Raw genomic sequence first — 19567 nt, 5'->3', positions numbered from 1 at the left:
GTCAACAAAAATATGGACTTAAAAATAACGCTATAAGGACCACATCCAAGAATTAGGCCAAGGAAAATATCAAATATATATAATAAATAAATAATAAATAAAAAAAACAAGAAATAAATGCATTGATGAACAGGCTTTATGACTAAACAGATATATGATGCCATGTAATGTAACTTACTAAATGTTTGCACAACGCAATCACAGGCAACAGCCAAATCACATTCACAAAACACGCCGTGTATCCATGTAGCTCTTCCTATAAGATGCACTATAAATAATAATAATAATAATAATAATAAAGAACATTCAGCCTTATTGAAAACGATAGAAATGTCCGCCAGGTTGGAAACGGGGGTGAACTATCTTGCACTGAGCTCTCCAAACTTTAGCATAACACTAATATCTACGTGTTCTCCAGGCAGCCTGGAAAACATATATTTGTATGTTTTCGTTTAGTGTCTGTGATCTGGACGATGCGTGGGTTAACAGCAGCTGTACAGATGTGACTGCACCCATGTGTGTGAGGTGTTTACGTAGAGAAATCAGTGAATTGTGTTTCCCCCCATCGTAGTCTCGTGGTTTACAACTCCAGCGAAAACTGTGCACACGTGAGATCATTGACTGTAACGCAGGTATGCCACTGGTCTGTCAGCTGCTAGCACTGTTTCTAATCAGCATGGCTCAGATAAACGTAGTGAGTTAGTTCAGACCAGGCTGCACTTTGAACCTGTTCTCTAACTGAACAGGCTCGAAGATACGGAGCAACACCCAGCTACATAATTGTCAGAGGTTCCACTGGAAAACTTTATACACACATAAACACCTGAATCATTACCTGTCAGATTTAGTGTGGACGTAAGGAGACTCCCTTCATCTGTTCAAAGGTAACAAGCACTCTAAAAGATAGCTCACAGACTGCACTTGTTTGTATTTATTGATTCATTGTATATTTTGCAGAAGTGTCCTTGTCTTTATGGTACATTTTGGCTGCATGACAAAAGCAGGTGCTCTGTTGATATGATGAAGTGCAGCACCACAAATTCAAGGCTTTTTTTTTCTTCTAGCATTATTAAAGGCAACTATTCACTTTGAAGTGACATTAATAGTTCACAGGAGCCATGCTTTCAGATAAGGGCTGTACTACTTGTTACCCAGTAGCTAAAATGATTAAACTATTTACACTGCAGCTCACACTGATGAACTTAAATGTGAATGTGCAACACCAAGAAAATAGAAAAAGTAACGACTTGTACTGTAGAGTGATACACATAGCATGAGATAAATGCACATGTTAAATCTAGTAACAGTAGCACAAATGGGGAAGATTTATCAAGACACAAACTGACACACTCATTTTAGTTTGCAGGAATATCTGTCTCATTGGCCACCAAAAGCTACAGGTCGCCCCAGACCAAGGAGGCCTTGTAGGAGCAACATCTCAAAATTATTGACCCTGTTTTGTTGTTTATAGATTCAACTTTTCTTTTGCAAAGTAATATTTGTCTCCATCATGCCTACAGTTCTGTCATTTCATTCTCAGTCTGCTCAGTGCACTTCATCATTTTGATCTTTTCAGACTTTTCAGCCTTGCTGCTGCTGCTGCTGCAGAAACATGTCCTCAGGCTCTTTGGGCAGACAACTGGTGGCATGTCTCCTCAATGTTTCTGAGGCTTGCAGGAAGGACCTGGTGGAGACTGTGGCCAAGGCAGCACTGTACAACCCCGAAGGCAAGTTGACTGTTCTGAATGTAAATTCAAACAGTGGAATAATGTAATTTCTTAAAGTAGCTCTGAAATGTACACACTCATATTTACAGTGTTAAGTGTTCTGGATGTTTTGCTTAGATCTGAAATAAATCTGTAGACACTGAATGCTAACAAAACTGCAGATTTTTGTTAAGAGGGAATAATTGAGCTAATTGTTCCTGAGCTACATTATAGTTTACTGTGCAACTGCAATCTCAGTTTGCAGGTAAATTTACCACATGTGCTTACTCTTTACCTCTGGAATCACTAGGGATGTACAGTATTGGATTTTTGCTGATGTCCTTCATGCAGATTTGTTCTCCCCGACTCATATTGGCTGATTCCAATATATGCACATATTTTTCCACCTAATTTGCAGAGAACATTGGGTTTCTCCTATAGGGAAATTATCATATTATTATGTGAACTCTTGCTGTGATCTTCACCAGCAGGTTTCTTATGTGCATATTCACTGTGCAAAATACAAAAGCTGCTTCAACTTGCATGGTAAACAGCTATCATGTAACATTTTCAAACTAAGTTCTTGCCTTCATCCTGCTTTAAAAGGCTTGGATGATGCTTTCTCAGAGAAAGTCTTGACATCAGTTTTAACCAGAGTGAATTTGATTCATTTTCCAGTTTGCAACACAATAAATAAGTGTAACCTTTTTCCACATGTACCAGGGGTAGCACTGAGTCATTTTAGGCTAATATTTCATTGAAACACTATTGATATACCAATATTATCGTGCACCTCTAGAAACTACTCACACTGTCATTATTTCCTGTGTTGGCACTAGATGTATCCACAATGTTGCTGCTGCCATGAGCTCAGGCTACACTTCTCAAACAGCAATTCAAATTAAACACTTATTTAGCTTCTTTGTGATTATTATACATCAGGTGTAAGACGAGAGGGCACCACAGTGCTGAACATCTTTAATGACCATGACTACAACCGCTCTGTCATCACTATTGTGGCCTCTATCAACTCAATCAGTAAGTATCTAGTCTTTGTGTTTTTTGCTGAAACCCATAGGTGGAAGAAGCATTCAGGTTCTTTACTTGAGTGAAAATGCCAGTAAAGCAGTGTAAAAATGCTCCATTACAAGAATAAGTCCTGCCAGAATATATCTCACCTAAGCATCAGTGTGTCAGCAGCATGTTTAGACTTTTTCTCAAGTCTCTGATTTTTTGATGAGAAGTTCAATCCCATGAACGTATAATTACCTCCCAATTGTCCTTAAGTACAGTACTTGAAAAGATGTACTGAGGTTCCACCACTGCTCAAAGCTCATTTGGATGTACCCTTTTAAAATTCATTCTCCTTAGAGGCGCATAGAGCTGTACTAGTGCTGCTACACTGCTACAGGAGGGATTCAGTCCCTGTCCACGGCTCTGCAATCCTCTGAGAGGGGAAAAATCCTTTAATAAGCTTTGTCAGGGATTTGAACACAAAAAAATTTAGAAAGAACATTTTTCTGGCAAAGATCACAGTGAAAAGTTTATCTTAGTGAATGCTAGTCTGAAACACGAGCCTCTGACAATGAAAACGGAGCTGTCGAGGTTTGCAGCTCTGCGTCCTACACGTATACCTTCTTTGATCCAGTGTTTTCCCTGCAGCACATCGGAGCTTTACTGTCACAGTATGTTTGATGTCATTGTTGATGGATTCCAGGGGAGGTGGTTCTGTCTGCATGCGAGAAAGCGTGCGGCCTGATCGACATGCGCACTCACATGGGGATACACCCATGTATGGGTGCCGTCGACCTCATACCCATCTACCCGCTGGGGGATGAGGTGGGGGTGGAGGACTGTGCTAAAGAGGCTCGGGGTGAGATGTCATTTGTGTGCATGTGACTGCAATTCCAAATATGTTCCTGTCAGTTGATTCTAGTGTCTCTCTTCGTCGGCTTTCAGGTGGCAGGCATTTCTGTCTCTTGATTAGTATTCTGTGCACTAACTGCTTTAGACACAGCATAGATAAAACTAACATCCAATGTGTGCACATAGAACCATGCATCAGATGTGACTTAAGCATCTGTAGCTGACATTCAACCTTGTCTAATTTTTAGCTTCCATATCAGTATGTCATGTCTATTCCCTGGCTTACTATATATGTACATACCTGGATAGTGCAATGAGCTCATCCATAGTGTCTTCTGTTAGCTGATGATGTGACGTCTCCTTTCGTTTGTTGTGCTGTTGATTAGTTTCACACTTTCCCAGCTGACTTCGCGGCCATGTGTCTTGCTGATAATGAGCGGTAACTCGGCATGTGGCCTCATGCCTGAAGTGTGCGCTCGATATGCTAATCTGCGTCATGTGATTGCAGAATGGTAACTGGCAAATTCACTAACAAGCGATCTATTTATGCATGCATGTAATAAGCGGTCCACGTGATTATATTTTGCCGTCTGTCTGAATTGCATCCCCTCTGGTGTGTTTTGTCTGTCACGCTCTTATTGCTCTCGTGTTACTGAAATTGTGCGCATGTGATGAAGTGCAGCTGTAACACGTCTCCGCTCTTGCTCGGGCTCAGCTGTGGCTCGGGGACTGACAGAGAGGGTCCCGGGCACCAGTGCCTTCCTGTTCGGCTGGGCGGACTCCCCCCTGCAGCGGGGACTGGCACGGAGGAGGAAGGAGATGGGCTGGTTCAAGAAGACGCCAGACCTGCAGGACATTAGGCCCGACATGGGTCCACAGCCTCAGAAACGATTCGGCCTCACAGGTGAGCCAGAGCTAGCACAGAGAGTGAGCCACATTTCATATTCTAGGCAAGTTCCTAACTGTTCAAGCCTGTAAAGAAGGTTAGGGTCCTTTTGGCAGAATTATACAATGCAGGTGAGTTTGTCTGTGTTTGTTTGGTAGGCTGACCACAGGCCATCTCCCTCCTCTGTTTTTAAGAGCAGCTTGTAGGTCAGCGACCCCAGTGAAGTAGTGCATAGGAAATAAGACCCACGCAAGATTTGCAAACACAAAGTATATATTTGCATTACAATAACATAAGATTTGATTTTGTTCCTGCAACACTAGTACCAGAGGCTGCTGCTGAAGGTGGACTAGAAGCAGATTGGTTTTTCATAATTTCTGCAGGTATATAATCCTCTGGTCTAAAATAAAACCACATTATTTGATAAAATTGTCTTCACCTGCGCAAAACACATCCAGGCCTGAAAGCAGCTCTGTCCAGTGTTAGGAAATGTGTGGAATCAGTGTTCTGACAGGCTGAAGATATAATACTTCACACTGATGAAAAATAATGAAATACCAGGTATTATCCATAAAGACCAACTTTCTAAATTCAAACCGCTTAGACTTACTACCACCTACAAGTATTTCTTATATAGAAAAATTAAGAACAAGCTACCTGCAAGTTGCTCTGTAACCTTTTAAAGAAACAAACTAATTATAAATTGTCCATAGGTGTGAATGTGAGTGTGATTGTTTGTCTCTATATGTAGCCCTGTAATAGACTGGTGACCTGTCCAGGTGTCTCCTGCCTTCACCCTAAGTCAGCTGGAATAGACTCCAGTGACCCACGACCCTAATGAAGATTAAGTGGTGTATAGATAGTGGATGGATGGATAATTTACAGCTCAAATCTTTTCTCCTGTCTTTACTCACTGTTGTCTCTTTTTTGGCTCAATCCGTTAAAAAGGTACACACGGGTCCAGAAACATCACCCAAAATACAGTATTTGCAGAAGCACCCCACTTGTTAGATGCATATGACACAGCCGCAATGGAGGACATAGTATTTCAACAGGATAAACAATTTTACACTTCATTTAAGCTAAAAGATTTCAGTGCATTATAATTTAATACAGATGGACAGCTCTTCTTATGGTCCAGTTAGAACATAGTGGGTCCCATGTGTAAGAAGAAAGCATTATGAAGTTGGGCTGAAGGTCATTTTTGAAAGGCCATCCCTTCTGTGAAATGTGTTTTGCTCACTGACATGCAGCAGAAGGCTACATCCTGTATCCTGGTAGCTGCATGTAACCTTCTTTGAACTTAACAGTTGTTATAAATCTATCAAAAAAAACCAAAACATGGCAGTCACCACTAATCTGGTTGGTATAAGATGCTATTCCTCAAAACTACAGTCAAAGCAAGAATGTGTAACAGGTTGAAGGTGTTCCGTTCTGATTTGTCTCCTTCCTTGCAGGCGTTGGGGCCAGTCCATATGTCATGAACTGCAACGTCACTATTGACACCCAAGACATTGCTATGGGCCGCAGCATCGCCACAGCCATCAGAGAGTCGACCGCAGGGGGCCTGCCTGGTGTGCAGGTTTTGGCTTTGCCACATGAGGGTGCTGTGGAAATTGCTTGTAATGTGGAAAGTGTAAAGGGAAACCCGCCCAGTCACCTGACCTCAGGTGGACCATGGCCGTCTTTCAGTATTGATGGTCAGCCATACTGTCACGCTCCAGCCTCCCTCATCACAGCAAGGGTCGCTGAGCTGGCAGCGGGGCAGGGGGTCGACACGAAGGGCACCGCTCTGGTGGGGTTTACTCCCCGAGAGTGCAGGGGCTTAGCAGAGCTTGCACTGTCTCAAGGTATTGCAGAGTTCTGGAAAGAACAACACAGAATTCGAATGTAAAATAAAAAAGACTCCTACCCAAAACCTGTGAAACATTAAACAGAAGTACACAGTCTGTACTTCAGTTACAATTCAGAGGTGGCTGGTTATGAAGCCCTGCTACCCTCAGTGGCCTTCGCTGACAATGTCAGCCTGTCCATGCTAGTGCAGATCTGCTATTCAAAATTCATAGTAATGGTTGAATTAGTAAGTCTTATTTTTTAAACAGGAGAAAGCAAAAGTGCGTCCCAAGCAGAATTCAGCATCCTCACCAGTTGATAATCCATGTAGAAAACATGGGAATAAGGCAGCAGTATTGCTCTGGTGTTCTGGAGTAGGTTTCTGGTATTAGAATTATACAGTAATTAGGAAATTAAAACATGTTCCTATTCTAGCCATGGAGTAATCTCGTAATATATTTTGTCAGACGCTGTAGGCATTTTGGTGTTAGAAATAATGTTACTAGCCAGTTAGCTAGGCTGCTAATGGCTATAGCATATGTTTTGAGCGATAGATTGTATATATGCAATTGTGAACAAAAGTTTACATACATACATATACGTACATAATACATACATACATGTGTAAAGACCATGTGTTTCATGGCAGTCTTGAGTTTCCAGTGACTCCTACAAAGCTCATTGTTTTATGATGAAATAACTGAAACTCATACATCTTGGTTACAAAAAGCAGCCATTCATTTTGCTTCTTTGATAGATTTAATGTTGGTCTTCTGGAAATATGATCAAATGTGCTTGATGAAAAAACACATACATCAATATGAAAACTTAGTTAAACACCTTTGGCCATTTTTACCTCAACTAAGCACTTTTGGTATCCGTCCACAAGCTTCTGCTTGCATTTTTGACCACTCCTCTTGACAGAATTGGTACAATTAAACGAAATTTGTCAACTTTTTGACATCTTTTCTTCATCACAGTGCACGTTTTTGATAGGGTTTAAGTCCAGACATTGGGGAGGTCAGTCTAACACGTTACTCTAGTCTGATTTAAACATCTCTTCACCACTGTTGATGTGTGTTTGGAGTCATTGTCTTGTTGGAAAACCCAGCCACATCTGAGAGCCAGCCTTTGGGCTCATGATTTTAGGTTTTGCTTAAGAATGTGGAGGTAGTCCTCTTTCTTCATTATTCCACTGACTTTGTGTAAAGCACCAGTTCAACTGGCAGCAAAACAGCCCCAGAGCATAATACTACCACCTCCTCATTTGAGGATATGTTTGGTGTTCTTTCAATTAAAGGCATCACTTTCTGTCCTCCAAACATATGTTTGGTCATTGTGGCCAAATAGATTAATTTTTGCTCCATCTGATCACAGAACTTTCCTCCAGAAGCCTTTTTACTGTCAGTATAATCAGCAGCAAACCTCAGTCAAGCTTTCAGGTGCCATTTCTAAAGGAAAGTCTTGCTTCTTGCATGGCAGCTTCTCAGCCCATGGTGATGTAAAACACAGTAGACTGTGGACACTGACACCTTTGTTCCAGCAGCTTCTAATTCATTGCAGATCTGGTTTTTGGTGATTCTTGGTTGCAGCAGCAGGTGATAGTTTGTGTTTTCTTCCTGATCATTTCAGTGACACAACTGTACCATGCATTAATATTGACAAACAATGGTTTGCACAGTTGGTTATGGAATCTGTAGCTACATTAAAATTACTCCAAGTCACTTTCTTGACTTGTTAAAGTCATTGATTTGCTTTTTCAGATCTTTGCTGAGCAAGTGTAGTGATCATGGCAGAGCTTAATAAGTGTATCAAATTGTCCCTAATTAAAATGGCTTAGAGAAGTCAGCAGCTGTAGTCAATTGTTGTCACTCACAAGAAGTTCAGAGGTTGTGACACTAAGAAGCTTTGATTAACACAGGTTTTTACATCACCAAAACTGATAATTCAAGTTGCTTTATGTATATTTTTGACTCAGCAGATTTAGTCATATTTCCAGAAGATCTATAATAAATCTATGAAAGAGCAAAATGCGTGGCTGTTTTTGTGACAAAAATTCATGTGTTTCAGTGATTTCATCATAGAAAATGAAGAGTTCTAGAAATCAAATCAAGACTGCCATGATATACATGGTTATTGAATAATAATGCTAACAGACAGACAAGACTGACAGACAAACCAATGCTGATCATCACATAACTCTGCCGCCTTCCTTGGCGGAGTAACAAACAACATTCTCCAACACAAGTTGCAGTCCATATTCATTGGATGATCATGTGGAAAAATAAGCTTGTTAACAAAGAAGGTTGGCTTAGTTTAGTTTTTAAATGTTTGAGAATAAGTGTCAATTAATGTTTGCTGCATCCATGTGTGCAGATGGATGGGCACATGGTTCCATTCACACTAAACACTATTTAATATTAGTCTGCTATGCAAATCAAACAGAAAAACATGAGGGGCTTCTGTGGATGTTTCTGAATGTTTATGACTTTGAATTTTATGATGACAAAGAGTTGTCTTGTACAGCCTATCCTCATAGCAAGCATTTGTTTTCCGCACCATTTGTTTTGTGTGCAGTCCCCCTGCTTGCAGTGTCAACTGTCCACACACATCTGCATAGAGGTCCACATGGACACTTGCCGAATTGGGTGAATGATGAAATTCACATCTTGTACCCTTGCAGAAGTGCACACAGAAAGCATTAATTGGCCTTTATGTTCCCATTGTTACCAGCACTGCGAACACTCTCAGTTCCTGGAACCTAACATTGTATCGTTTAATTGTATTGTTCATGTCATATTTCCTAACATCTGCTCTTGAACATCTTATTATAACATTAAGTTAATACAAAAATTATTCTAAAAAAACACATTTCATTTGAATTTCTGATGAATGATTGCAAATAATATTTTCTTTATTGAAAATAATACATGAAATAAATCATTTATCAATTAAATATTTCCCTTGGTGTTCTTTTCATGAGGACAGATCCAGCTAAACTGTTGTAAATATTTCCACATTCAGTATAACACACTTGGCTGCAGAGTGCCTCCCTAGTGCGGCACATGCAGTAAGAGAGATTTGGTGTTCTGAATTCTAAATTTCTTCTGTAGCCACCCAAGTGCAGAGCCACAAATCACAACATATTGTCCTCTAGAGTGGAGCTTGAGGCAGCACTTTTCTTATGCATGTGTGTGACTTCCTGTTTGGAGCAAATGGGACACTTGTGTTTACTGATGAGTCTCTGCTGATGAGTCTTTTCCCATCGTTTTCCACCATCAGCCTTACCGAGCATGACTCTGTGGGAGAGTCACCATGTGTATGAGAAGCAGCTATTTTTATCACAGCAAATGGGCTGAATCTCAGAGAAGCATCCAGCGCCTTGGCAGTGTTTCGATGAACATGTTACGCACCATTTTTTTTTTTTTATAGCTGTTTAACATTTAGTTTCCTATGTTTTCTTGTAAGTTCTATACACAGCGTAATCCTTAATTCACGGGATTAACCATTTAATAACATGGAGGCAAGTTTGGCCAGGGGACAGGTCAAGAATTAACTGGGGCGAGATGATTCCACTCATTTCTTATATAAGTCCAGCATGAATAGGAGCACATTGATGGAGTAAGAAGGTATAGATTTGAGTCATTAGGTTATAATGACCTGGACTGTATAGATATTTCTAAAGGAGGGATCAGAGTAATCCAAAAACACATTATAAGCTGGTGTTTAATTTTATGCCATATGTAAAGGGAATTATAGAGCCAATAATTTAATCTACATCCATAGTGGGCGCTAATCTGTTAAGCTTTATGCGCTAACTGAGGTAGCGTGATTCTCAAAATCTTCCGGTGAAATTGGTATCCTTCAGCACGAGTGTCTGGATTTATTGTCCTTTCATTATGTTGTGTAATTTTTCATATTTCTGCATGTGACGTTATGTAAGGTCGCCCTTTGAGGCTGGCGCTGTGCAGTTTTCATCAATGCGTGTGCACTTCTTTGGATAAGCTCCGTTACTGCGTGAACATTCACCTCTTTGTATGTCATCCAGCTGAGGCTCTTAAACACACAAGTGACGCAGCCACGCAGCCTCATTTCATGTGTATGTACACAACTCTCTCCTCCCCTCCACACACACACACACACACACACACACACACACACTGTTTCTCTCTTCTCTCCGCTGTCTTTTTCTGTCTTGTGCATCTAGGCACGCATGCATACGCATTTACTCTATGGATGGCACACACACACTCGCATACACTCAGCTTGCCAGGCTTGGGAGCATCAAGGCCTAATCTAGGTCACAGCATAAGCCCAGAGGTATCCTGGTCTACACACACACACAGACACACAGAGAGAGGCACACACGTTTTTAAATTTGCAAGAGAAATCACGTCTAGCATATAAAATCCATTTTGACTTCACTAATTTTCACTCAGCTAACAGTGAAAACATTTTCATTTTGGCAGACTCCACTTCCCAGAAAAACAAGGACTAAAAATAAAATTAGCGATTTTCATGTTTTCCAAAAAACAAACGAAAAAAATCCCCCTCTTTATCTTTATCTCCTCCTCTCTCTCTTACAAAATCATTGGTGCTGTGACTCAGTCTAATGGCTCTTGTGATGGTCACACGACTGTCATTTCCTTAATTAAGTGCACTTCCTCCTGCTCATCACTGAACACATTAAAGAGACACTTTGCCACTGAAGCTTGAACTCAATCTTGTTTCTCTGTGTGTGCATTTGTGTGTAATCTGCCTGAAATAATATCTTCCTGCATGCTGCTGCTGCTGCAGTTTATGTGCATCCTTGCTGCAGAAGCACCATAGGATGTCTTTGATATGACTTCGCCTGACAGCACATCATCCGAGACGCGGTCGTGTGTCACAGCACAGAAATAGAGGAGCTTATTTCTTTATATCAGTCTCCAGCCTTCTATAAATATTCCAAAGCTCTCTGTTCTCTCTCTCCCTCTCTTTCTTTTTCTTCCTTGCTGCCCTCTGTTCTCCCTCCTCCCTCTCCCTTCCTCTCTCCTTTCACTGTTTCTCCATTTTTTTCCATCCACACGCTCTGCCTCCCACATCTTCCTTTTCCCCTCTGCTCCAGTCGTACAATGTAGAGAAACGTGCCTCTTGTTTCTCTAGAAAGAAGCAGTAGTCTAGAGGAAGAGTCAGTAGAGGAACAAGAGCGCGCTTATGCTGCATATTATTTCTGAACCAGTAGGGTTTGTTTTCATCCTCTGTCAGTCCTGCAGGGCTGTTTAGTTACTGCCTTAATCACACCACACTTAGAATTTGCATCCTTCCCTTATTTATTTCCCCACAACACATCCTTCCCTTATTTATTTCCCCACAACACAGATTTCCACCAATCAAATACAGTGTGATGGTTAATCACAGCCAGCAACATCATCCATGACTGCTTGTGTGCTTGATTCCAGAATATGAACATTTACAAGGAAAAAAAGGGGGGCCAAGCAGATTTTATCTTCCAACAACTGCCAGTTAGACGCCGCTGCTGCGCACAGTGCCATCCTCCCTAACCTATCAGTGGGAGAAGTAAGCGTGCCACCTATGAAGTCAGCAGTCCCCCACCCCCACCCTGAACACATGTTCAACATCCTCTGGGCACAGGCTGAGCACAGCACTGAGACACAGCTGAGAATCGGAGAGGAGAGAGAGAGAGAGAGAGAGAGAGAGCAGTGAAGTGGAAATATGGGTGAGCATCAGAGAAAGACAGAAATAGAGCGATAAAGCAGTGAATTAGGCAGAGGCAGGCAGAGGAGGAGGACTAATGCAGACAGTCTTTCACTGAGGCGGTGCTGTTTGCTGCAGACAGGGTTATATTCTCGTAGCAGAAAAGCTGCGGTCGTGTGTGGATGTGAGAACCTCATGGATTCGTCCCCCCTCTGAGTCTCAGCGGAATTCATCGCAGACGGAGGATGCGCCTGTTGTTGGATGTTGGGATCCATGTGGGCCTGTGACGTCTGCGTCCCTCAGCGGCTACCTTCCTCCTCAGGATGGCTCCGGCGGCTCTGACCCAGATTGTGGAGTCGCAGCTCTTCGCTGTGCGCTGCTCCTGGGCTGGTGTGTTACTGTGATGCGGACGAGGCATGCTCTTGAGGCCGGCGGACCCCGCTCAGCCCGCTGCCTCTGCTGACATCTGTCTCCGTGGTTACGCACAGCGCCTGGCACGGTAAGGATGCCCGGCTCTGACCTGCACGCTCTAATGTCAAGCTCCTGGCCTTTGTATGTGTGTTCCAGTGTGCGTAAATACTCCGCAAATCACTACAGCTGTGCAGATCCACTTTCTGTTCCTCACACAGGCGCCTGCTCCTTATAAAAATATGTGGGATTTCCTTTTCAGAGGGTTTAAATAGACCCATAGCATCACTGTGATATGAGCTGAATGCCAGATTGTACGCATGCACTACGCAGAATAGCTGCATGTATAATGTATGTACTGGGAGATATCATTTTGAGCAACAAGTAAATGTGCTTCCCCCAAAGTAGCAGGGAAAGTAGGCTAGGATGGCACAGGCAGAGACGACCTGGATAAATAATTTAAAGTCCTTTTGGGTTCTGAGAGCATTTGGCTTTTCGTTCTTCTTAGAGGGAATGATGGACATGGCACAAAGCTATTTGTTCTTCTTACTGGGAGAGACAAAATGGTTTTTATTGAACAGGATGTCAACTGAACCGATTTCATGAAGTCAGATTAAACCCAGGCGGCCTCTCCTCCTTCAGGTCAGTACAGTTCAGTTTAGTCTCATTTTATTCAGCTTCTTTGTTGCTGAGTTGAGAGGAGACGTCACAGATCAGCAAATCCTCTCCCACAAAACAAAGGAGCTGGTGTCATTTGATCAAAGGTCAGACACTTTGGTCAGAGGTTTGAAAAGAGGTCAACAGGTCAGCGAAGAGAAATCATACACTCGTCTTATGATGTTTACAGTAAGACGCCGGCTTTAGTTGTTGGGATTCTATATTGTGCTTGTTATTTTTAACACTGGGATGCTGTTAATTAGCCTCAACCCCTAAGAAATAATTTTTAATTCCAGTGGATTTATTTATCCCAGTGGGTTGTAAAGCTGCTGAAAGTAAGCTGGCTTTATATGTATTAGTCATAACCTTATCAGTACTTTGCTGCCCGTCAGGCTTACACTGATACATTTACAGATATGTTAGCGTTAGTACACGGTACCAGAAATGTGGTCGTTGCTATACCACTGAAATTTGGCAATTCTCAATATGAAATCTGATATCAACAAGGAATGTCAATCAAATATTCAACATAGTGGATAGTTTAACAGTTGGTAGTGACCAAAAACAGAGCTAAAACAGAGTAAATATTAGGGGCAGAAACACACATATAACTGCTAAAATTGCTTTGTAACTAATTGATATCTGTAAAAGCAACTGCTTACTCACTAGCTAGCCATATCAACTGCTAATATGATAGGTCAGTTTTGTGTTCACAACTAGGCTAGGCTAAGCTACATTTGCAATAATAGGTCACTTTATAATGCATACTTTCTGTTACATGTATGCCTTGCATCTGAAATGCTCTTGAGTTTAGACCCTTGAAATGGAGACTTAAAAGATGCTGATGCTGTTTTAGTTTGAAACCCCCTGGAATGTGTTGAAGTCTGAAAAAGCAAAACTAGACACTTTTATAAAGCAGACACCCACATTTGCATTCTGACTAAATGAACGTCACTAAATAATGCTCCCCAATTCCTCACTCTCCTATCATATGACCTTTTTCCAGAAAAAACAAAGACACTAGTGGTTAATTTCACCGTGGATAAGAAATTACAGGCATTGCTGATCTTGTCTTTGCCAGCAGCTGTTGTGCAGTTAAGGAAGTTTCTGGTCTTATGTTTCACCATAGTTTACTGTTCTTCCTCTGTAATATTTTCTACATTTTAATAACCAACCTCTTGCTCCATATTTACTCCAGCACCTGCAACTTCAGGGAATGGTCATGTTACATGCTTATTATTGTGCACAGAGAAAGTTTCTGAAACTGTGCTAAAACACATATCTGGACAGAGATAGTCTTTGTTTCAAAATGCTGTTTTAAAATGAAATTGTGTTAGTATAGATGCAACCTCGTATCATCCAAATCTACTGAACATGCCATATACAATTGTGCAGGTGAAGTCACTGTATACTGTGGTTCAAAGGTTCCTAAATACTAAATACTCTAATCAATATATGACCATGACTGCCATCTTAAAGATGGTACCCACCAAATGAAGCCATCAGTATTCAGAACTTTTGTCTTACTGCAGCTTACAAATGCCTCAAACTTAAGCCCAACTCTGGGCCACATTTGTTTGCTTTGTAGGTCTAAAATCCCCTTTTGTAACTTGTCATGTCATACACAGCATCCGCAGAAGTGGTCTACAGACAATCAAATAAACTGTAGTTGTGAAAAATCTGTAGTTAATCATTTCGATTGGGTTTGACTCTGCGTCACAATGCTTGATTGTTCTGCAAGCTGTTTGATTGGCTACAGTATGTTCAGGTAGGTTGTAGTAACAGCAGTTTTTCCAGCGGTCAACATTGTAACACAATAAATGGTGCTGGAGCTTCTTAACTCATGAGAAAACTCCAGCAGACCAAAGACCAAAGAAGCTGCTCAAAAGGGAGCTGAGGTCAGTATGACCGCTAAATGAGGATGAACAACTAGGCCCTGTCCCTCTTGGCAAAAAATTACCACACAGACTGAGCTGTCACACCAATGCAGTTACTCCACTGATCTGACAGTCAGTTTGAAAATTAAGGGTTTGTTAATTTTATGATGTAGCTTTGCACTCCACCTACCCTCACTTAGCTACTCAGCGTGCTACAGTACTTTGGAGTCAAGTGCCTAATTCAAGAGGAGGAAACATCTGAAAAGTATTATTGCGGCAACATGACTGACCTGACCTCGATGCAGAAAAAGCCTTTAAACAGGAGTGGATGTACATTAGCTCAGGGCAAGGGGATAACCATTGTCTGTTGCTACATCTATTCCGTGTTTGGCGCATTGAAGCACATAGTCTAATGCATTCGATTGGGAGGCTGGATGAGGCCATTGTGCAACCACATAAAAGGGGTCAGTGGTAGCCTAAAGGTTAAAGGAAGGTTTTGACAAGAAAGGCTATCATTGGAGGAAAATGTGGTGAGAAGTGGATAATGCTCTCTGTAGAGTCCTTACCTGCAGTTTTCTGTGTTTCTAAAATTATCATAATGAAATTACTCTGTGATATCCAAGGGGTCACTTGTAGTTCGGAAGAATTATCGTTGATTCCATGGATGTTACTGCCTCTTTTAGTCCACTGCTCCACATGCACATTTACAGTAAAAGCTCAGTCAAGACTCGCAACATACAGAAAGATGACAGTTTAAGGAAAAGGTCAACATAAAGCGTCTTACAAAGGTGTTATGCCAATACATGCCCTGCCCTTGCTTCTTCCCATTTCCTGTGGATGGAGGCATTGCTGTTTTGGAGACCATTTCCATTAGGACAGAAATGTTTCATTATAGAAAGAAGGTGATCACGCAGAACCACTTTGTATTGATCTGCAGTGACTCTTCCCTCTAAGGGGACAAATGGACCCAAATCATCACAGGACAATGTCTCCCACAGCATTGGAGACATTTTCCTTTCATGAGTTTAGGCATTGGATTGGAGGCATTGGATACCATCACTATAGGGGGTCAAGAGTTCATGTTTTTTTCTTCAATTGTCACCCTTCTATAGTTGAGTATCTGTTAAACACCAAAGATAATTTTCTTAAAGGTAGGTGGAGACCAAATAAGAAATAAAAGGAGAGGTGTTTGTCAGCTAATCTGAAACACTAGTCCACATTTTGTACCATGTCTGCTAAATATGTTAACAATCTCATTAACAGGTGATGTGTTGGCTGTCTGTCAGTTTGCTTTGATATTTTGCTTCTTCTGAGTGGAAAAAAAAAAAAATTCAGTTTGGAACCATAATGTAGTGAAGTTTTTTTGTTTACCGTAATTTGCATGGTTGCATGTAATTAAACACTGAAACAGCTCACATCATTGTAGTTGAAAAATGCTAAAAGATAATAGTTGTAAACAGCTGTTTTTGCTTCTGTTCCATTACCTTTACACAGGAGGCATCTTGTTTTGTCACAGGCAAAAAAACCAAACAAACAAACAAACAAAAAACGCAGGTGTAAATAATTAAATTAATAATCTCTCTATTCCACTTACCTGCTTAAGTTTCAGGGTTCTGGTATGATTAATACTGGTTCACTGTCAACACTGTCAAGACTTGATAGGAAACCAAAATAAATATAATGCTATTAGTAGATGACACGAGTGATTTGTGTGCTATAATTGTTTGTTTTTTCATTTGAGGTAAGATGAACTGTAAGATGAACTGATAAACACAAGTCTGACCAACAAATGCTTCAAAAACAGACGAACTATGTAATTTTCCCATACGCCTTTTACTAGTACACTGAAGACACCACTGTCAACAGGGTGACAGGATTTATCTGAGCTTTCCAAAACTGGTACATCAGACTGGTTAAAGTTCCTCTTGGCTTCAACACTTAAAATCTCATCTCTGATGATCTAGATTACATATTTATATTTTTTCTTATCATGAATATACTGTAGCTTAAAATGCCTATAGATGCCCAAGATGTAACTCTGCAGCTTTGCTTCCATAAGTGTCGGACAATCTATGAATATATGCAGACTAGTCTGTGCCTTTGTCTCAGCCCACCCCTCCACTGCTTGCCTGAACCTGACCACACCAGCTCACCTACAACTCTGCCCAAAAACTGTGAAACTTCTCTCCACTACACAATGGAACGTTAAAAATTTGAATAATTCAGCAATATATGTTTGACCTGGATACCTATTTTAATACGGAAAATCCCTCCCTGCATCAGGTTTGATAGTATCTGTTCCTTACGTTTGTTACATATGAACTCATGGCTATCTGAATCTGTATTTTTGTTAAACTGTAGTTTCAAGATGTACATGCTCAACCATGGCAGTGGCTGTTTAATTCACTAGTGATGAGCATATAGAAACCCTATCTGGGCATGTACACAAGGTTAAAAAAAAAGGTTTAGAATGTCACCTGCTTCCTTTGTTGTTCCTTCAAGTAAAGAGCTTTGTTGCTTCAACTTAAACATCCCATCCATACATTATCTGAACACCACTTTATCGTCTGTAAGGTCATAAAGGGCTCAGCTGATCTAGGGTGAAGGCAGGGAACACCCTGGACAGGTCGCCTGTCTATCACAGGGCCACACATAGACACAAACAATCGCACTCATGTTGTCAGGTATGAACAATTTAGAATCACCAGTTAACCTCAGCATGTCTTTGGACTGTGGGAGGAAGCCAGAGAATCCAGAGAAAACCCACACAGGCACAGGAGAACATTAAAACTCCACACAGAAAGATCCCAGGCCCAGATTCGAATCCTTCAACCTTCGAGCTGTGACGCAGCATTGCTAACCACTGCTCTACCGTGCCTACCCAACATAGACATACTGTAGGCTTTTTGGGTATTTTTGCTGTGTCATTTTTGATGAGTGGAACTCAATTCCTAAACATGTTTGATTCATTCATTTGCTCAAATTCAAAGTATTCAGAATTGTGTTTGTCAGTTAATGATTAAAATGCTGTCTGAAGTGATTTTTCAAAAGAAAAAAAGACCAGCACAAGACATTTGCCTCTGACAAAGCAAATCTCCGAATAAAACTATGTATTAGCGTTGGCCTTCTCAATCATGTACAGGCTTAGGTATAATTAAACAGTTCAGCAGAGTGGTGCTGAGAAATTGAGCATATTTGTTAAGCTGAATCATTCTCTAAATAAATAAAAGTTATAATAAAAAAGAATCTGTAATAAATAGCTCTTCATCAAAGGCTGCAGCTTATTGTTTGCTGCAGATTCAGATTAAAGACTGAGAACGACAGAATGGTAACAGCATTACAGTGAGTTGGAACCATTGCAACTTCAAGGACGCATAAAAAATAGCTTTGTGCTAAAAATATCTAAACCAAGGACTATTTATGGACAGAGAAGAGAGAGGGATGCATAAAATTTCCATGTTTACCCTCTCAGATACTGCCCTGAATTAGATGGGTTCATGACAGTGAATTAGTTAGTCTATTACTAAGATATTTTAGGTTTTCTGGACATTACAGTATTTCTCCATAGGTGACAAGCAGTTTAAACATAAGGTGTTTGTGATGACTTTAGTGGTTGCTCATGATATTAGTGATAGCAGTTAGTGTATTCCTTGTAATATAGTATTATTGGTTTATTGTTATTTTTTTTGAGTTTACAAATCAGTATATTATGAATTGTGAGTATTTTGAGATTTTAGATGTGGTGAAAGATCTTTTATTCGTGTGGTTACACCAGTTATTGTATATGTGTATCGTTTTTATGCTGCACACATTTTTAGTATTGACCCATTATTGAACCCGTGAACTATGGATTTGGGGATTGTTCAGCCCATCATCATCATCCAGACTAAAATATCTCAACTATCAGACAGATTCCCAGAAAATGTTATACAGATATTAATGGTTTATTTATGTTTTTAACCTTTTCAACAGCGAGGAAATCCCTTGAGGTTAAAATCTCTTTTTTGAATGAGACCTAGCCAAGAAGGCACATCTTTAATGGTGATGGTCCTCAGAGGATCAAGTCTTTTTGACCTTGTAAATTCCCTTCTTTTTTGCCACAATGAAATCAAGTGAAACATATGGAACATAACTGGATGGATTGATGGATTGTCATGAGTTCATTGCTACAGAGATGTAGAAGTTATATTCTAATTTTTTGGTGGTTTCTTAACAAAATGTTTACTTGTTCAGTGAAATATTTCAAGATCTACTTATAATACAATACATTTTCAGTCATTCCTTTTGGTCCAGTCACTCTGGACTCACTGCAGCTGTATATAAAATGTGTATATATGATTTTCACTACACAATTATGGTAGCCAAATGAACTGAAGATAATGACATTATTAATCATCAGTTAAATACATATTTAACTTGTGTAATGTGTGTTTTGTATTTTAATGACACTCAGAATCTGAGTGTAGGGCAGAGGAGAGAGAGTCTTTACCTATTGCAATAAATGGGTGAAAGGTATGGAGGACTAAAAGTGCCAAAATTAAATAAATAAATACATCATTAAATAATTAATTAAATATGTCATTAATTAATTAAAATTGGAATTAAATATTTCATTAATTAATTAAAATTGGAATTAA

General features: G+C 40.4%; 2 protein-coding genes across 10 annotated transcripts in view; both read left to right on the top strand.

Annotated features, from left to right (window-relative positions):
• The first annotated feature begins 38 nt into the window (after window positions 1–38).
• ftcdnl1 (formiminotransferase cyclodeaminase N-terminal like 1) lies at window positions 39–9241 on the top strand. 4 transcript variants are annotated; one of them, XM_055015569.1, is made up of 7 exons: window positions 39–632; window positions 747–884; window positions 1577–1727; window positions 2649–2744; window positions 3424–3579; window positions 4255–4476; window positions 5916–9241. In XM_055015569.1, exons 3-7 carry the CDS (start codon window positions 1613–1615, stop codon window positions 6350–6352), a joined length of 1026 nt encoding a protein of 341 aa, XP_054871544.1. In that variant the 5' UTR covers window positions 39–632; window positions 747–884; window positions 1577–1612; the 3' UTR covers window positions 6353–9241. The 4 variants fall into 4 exon arrangements, with proteins under 4 accessions (XP_054871544.1, XP_054871545.1, XP_054871546.1 ...); XM_055015570.1 differs by lacking the exon at window positions 747–884; XM_055015571.1 differs by having other exon boundaries at window positions 39–884; window positions 4288–4476.
• A 2674-nt stretch (window positions 9242–11915) lies between these two features.
• The window catches only part of LOC111563314 (nck-associated protein 5-like), an 82208-nt gene continuing 74556 nt past the window's right edge, over window positions 11916–19567 (top strand). For 5 of the 6 annotated variants that reach the window (XM_055015156.1, XM_055015155.1, XM_055015154.1 and 2 more), the window contains exon 1: window positions 11916–12487. In XM_055015156.1, the coding sequence (XP_054871131.1) occupies window positions 12405–12487 (83 nt within the window). In that variant the 5' untranslated portion in view covers window positions 11916–12404. The remainder of the gene's footprint in view (window positions 12488–19567) is intronic. The other variant, XM_023262347.3, reaches the window with a different exon arrangement.

Source organism: Amphiprion ocellaris, chromosome 11 (assembly GCF_022539595.1).
Source record: "Amphiprion ocellaris isolate individual 3 ecotype Okinawa chromosome 11, ASM2253959v1, whole genome shotgun sequence".
Taxonomy (NCBI): Eukaryota; Metazoa; Chordata; class Actinopteri; family Pomacentridae; genus Amphiprion; species Amphiprion ocellaris.
The sequence above is the reverse complement of the archived record's forward strand: the minus strand, read 5'-3'. Positions and strand labels throughout refer to the sequence as shown.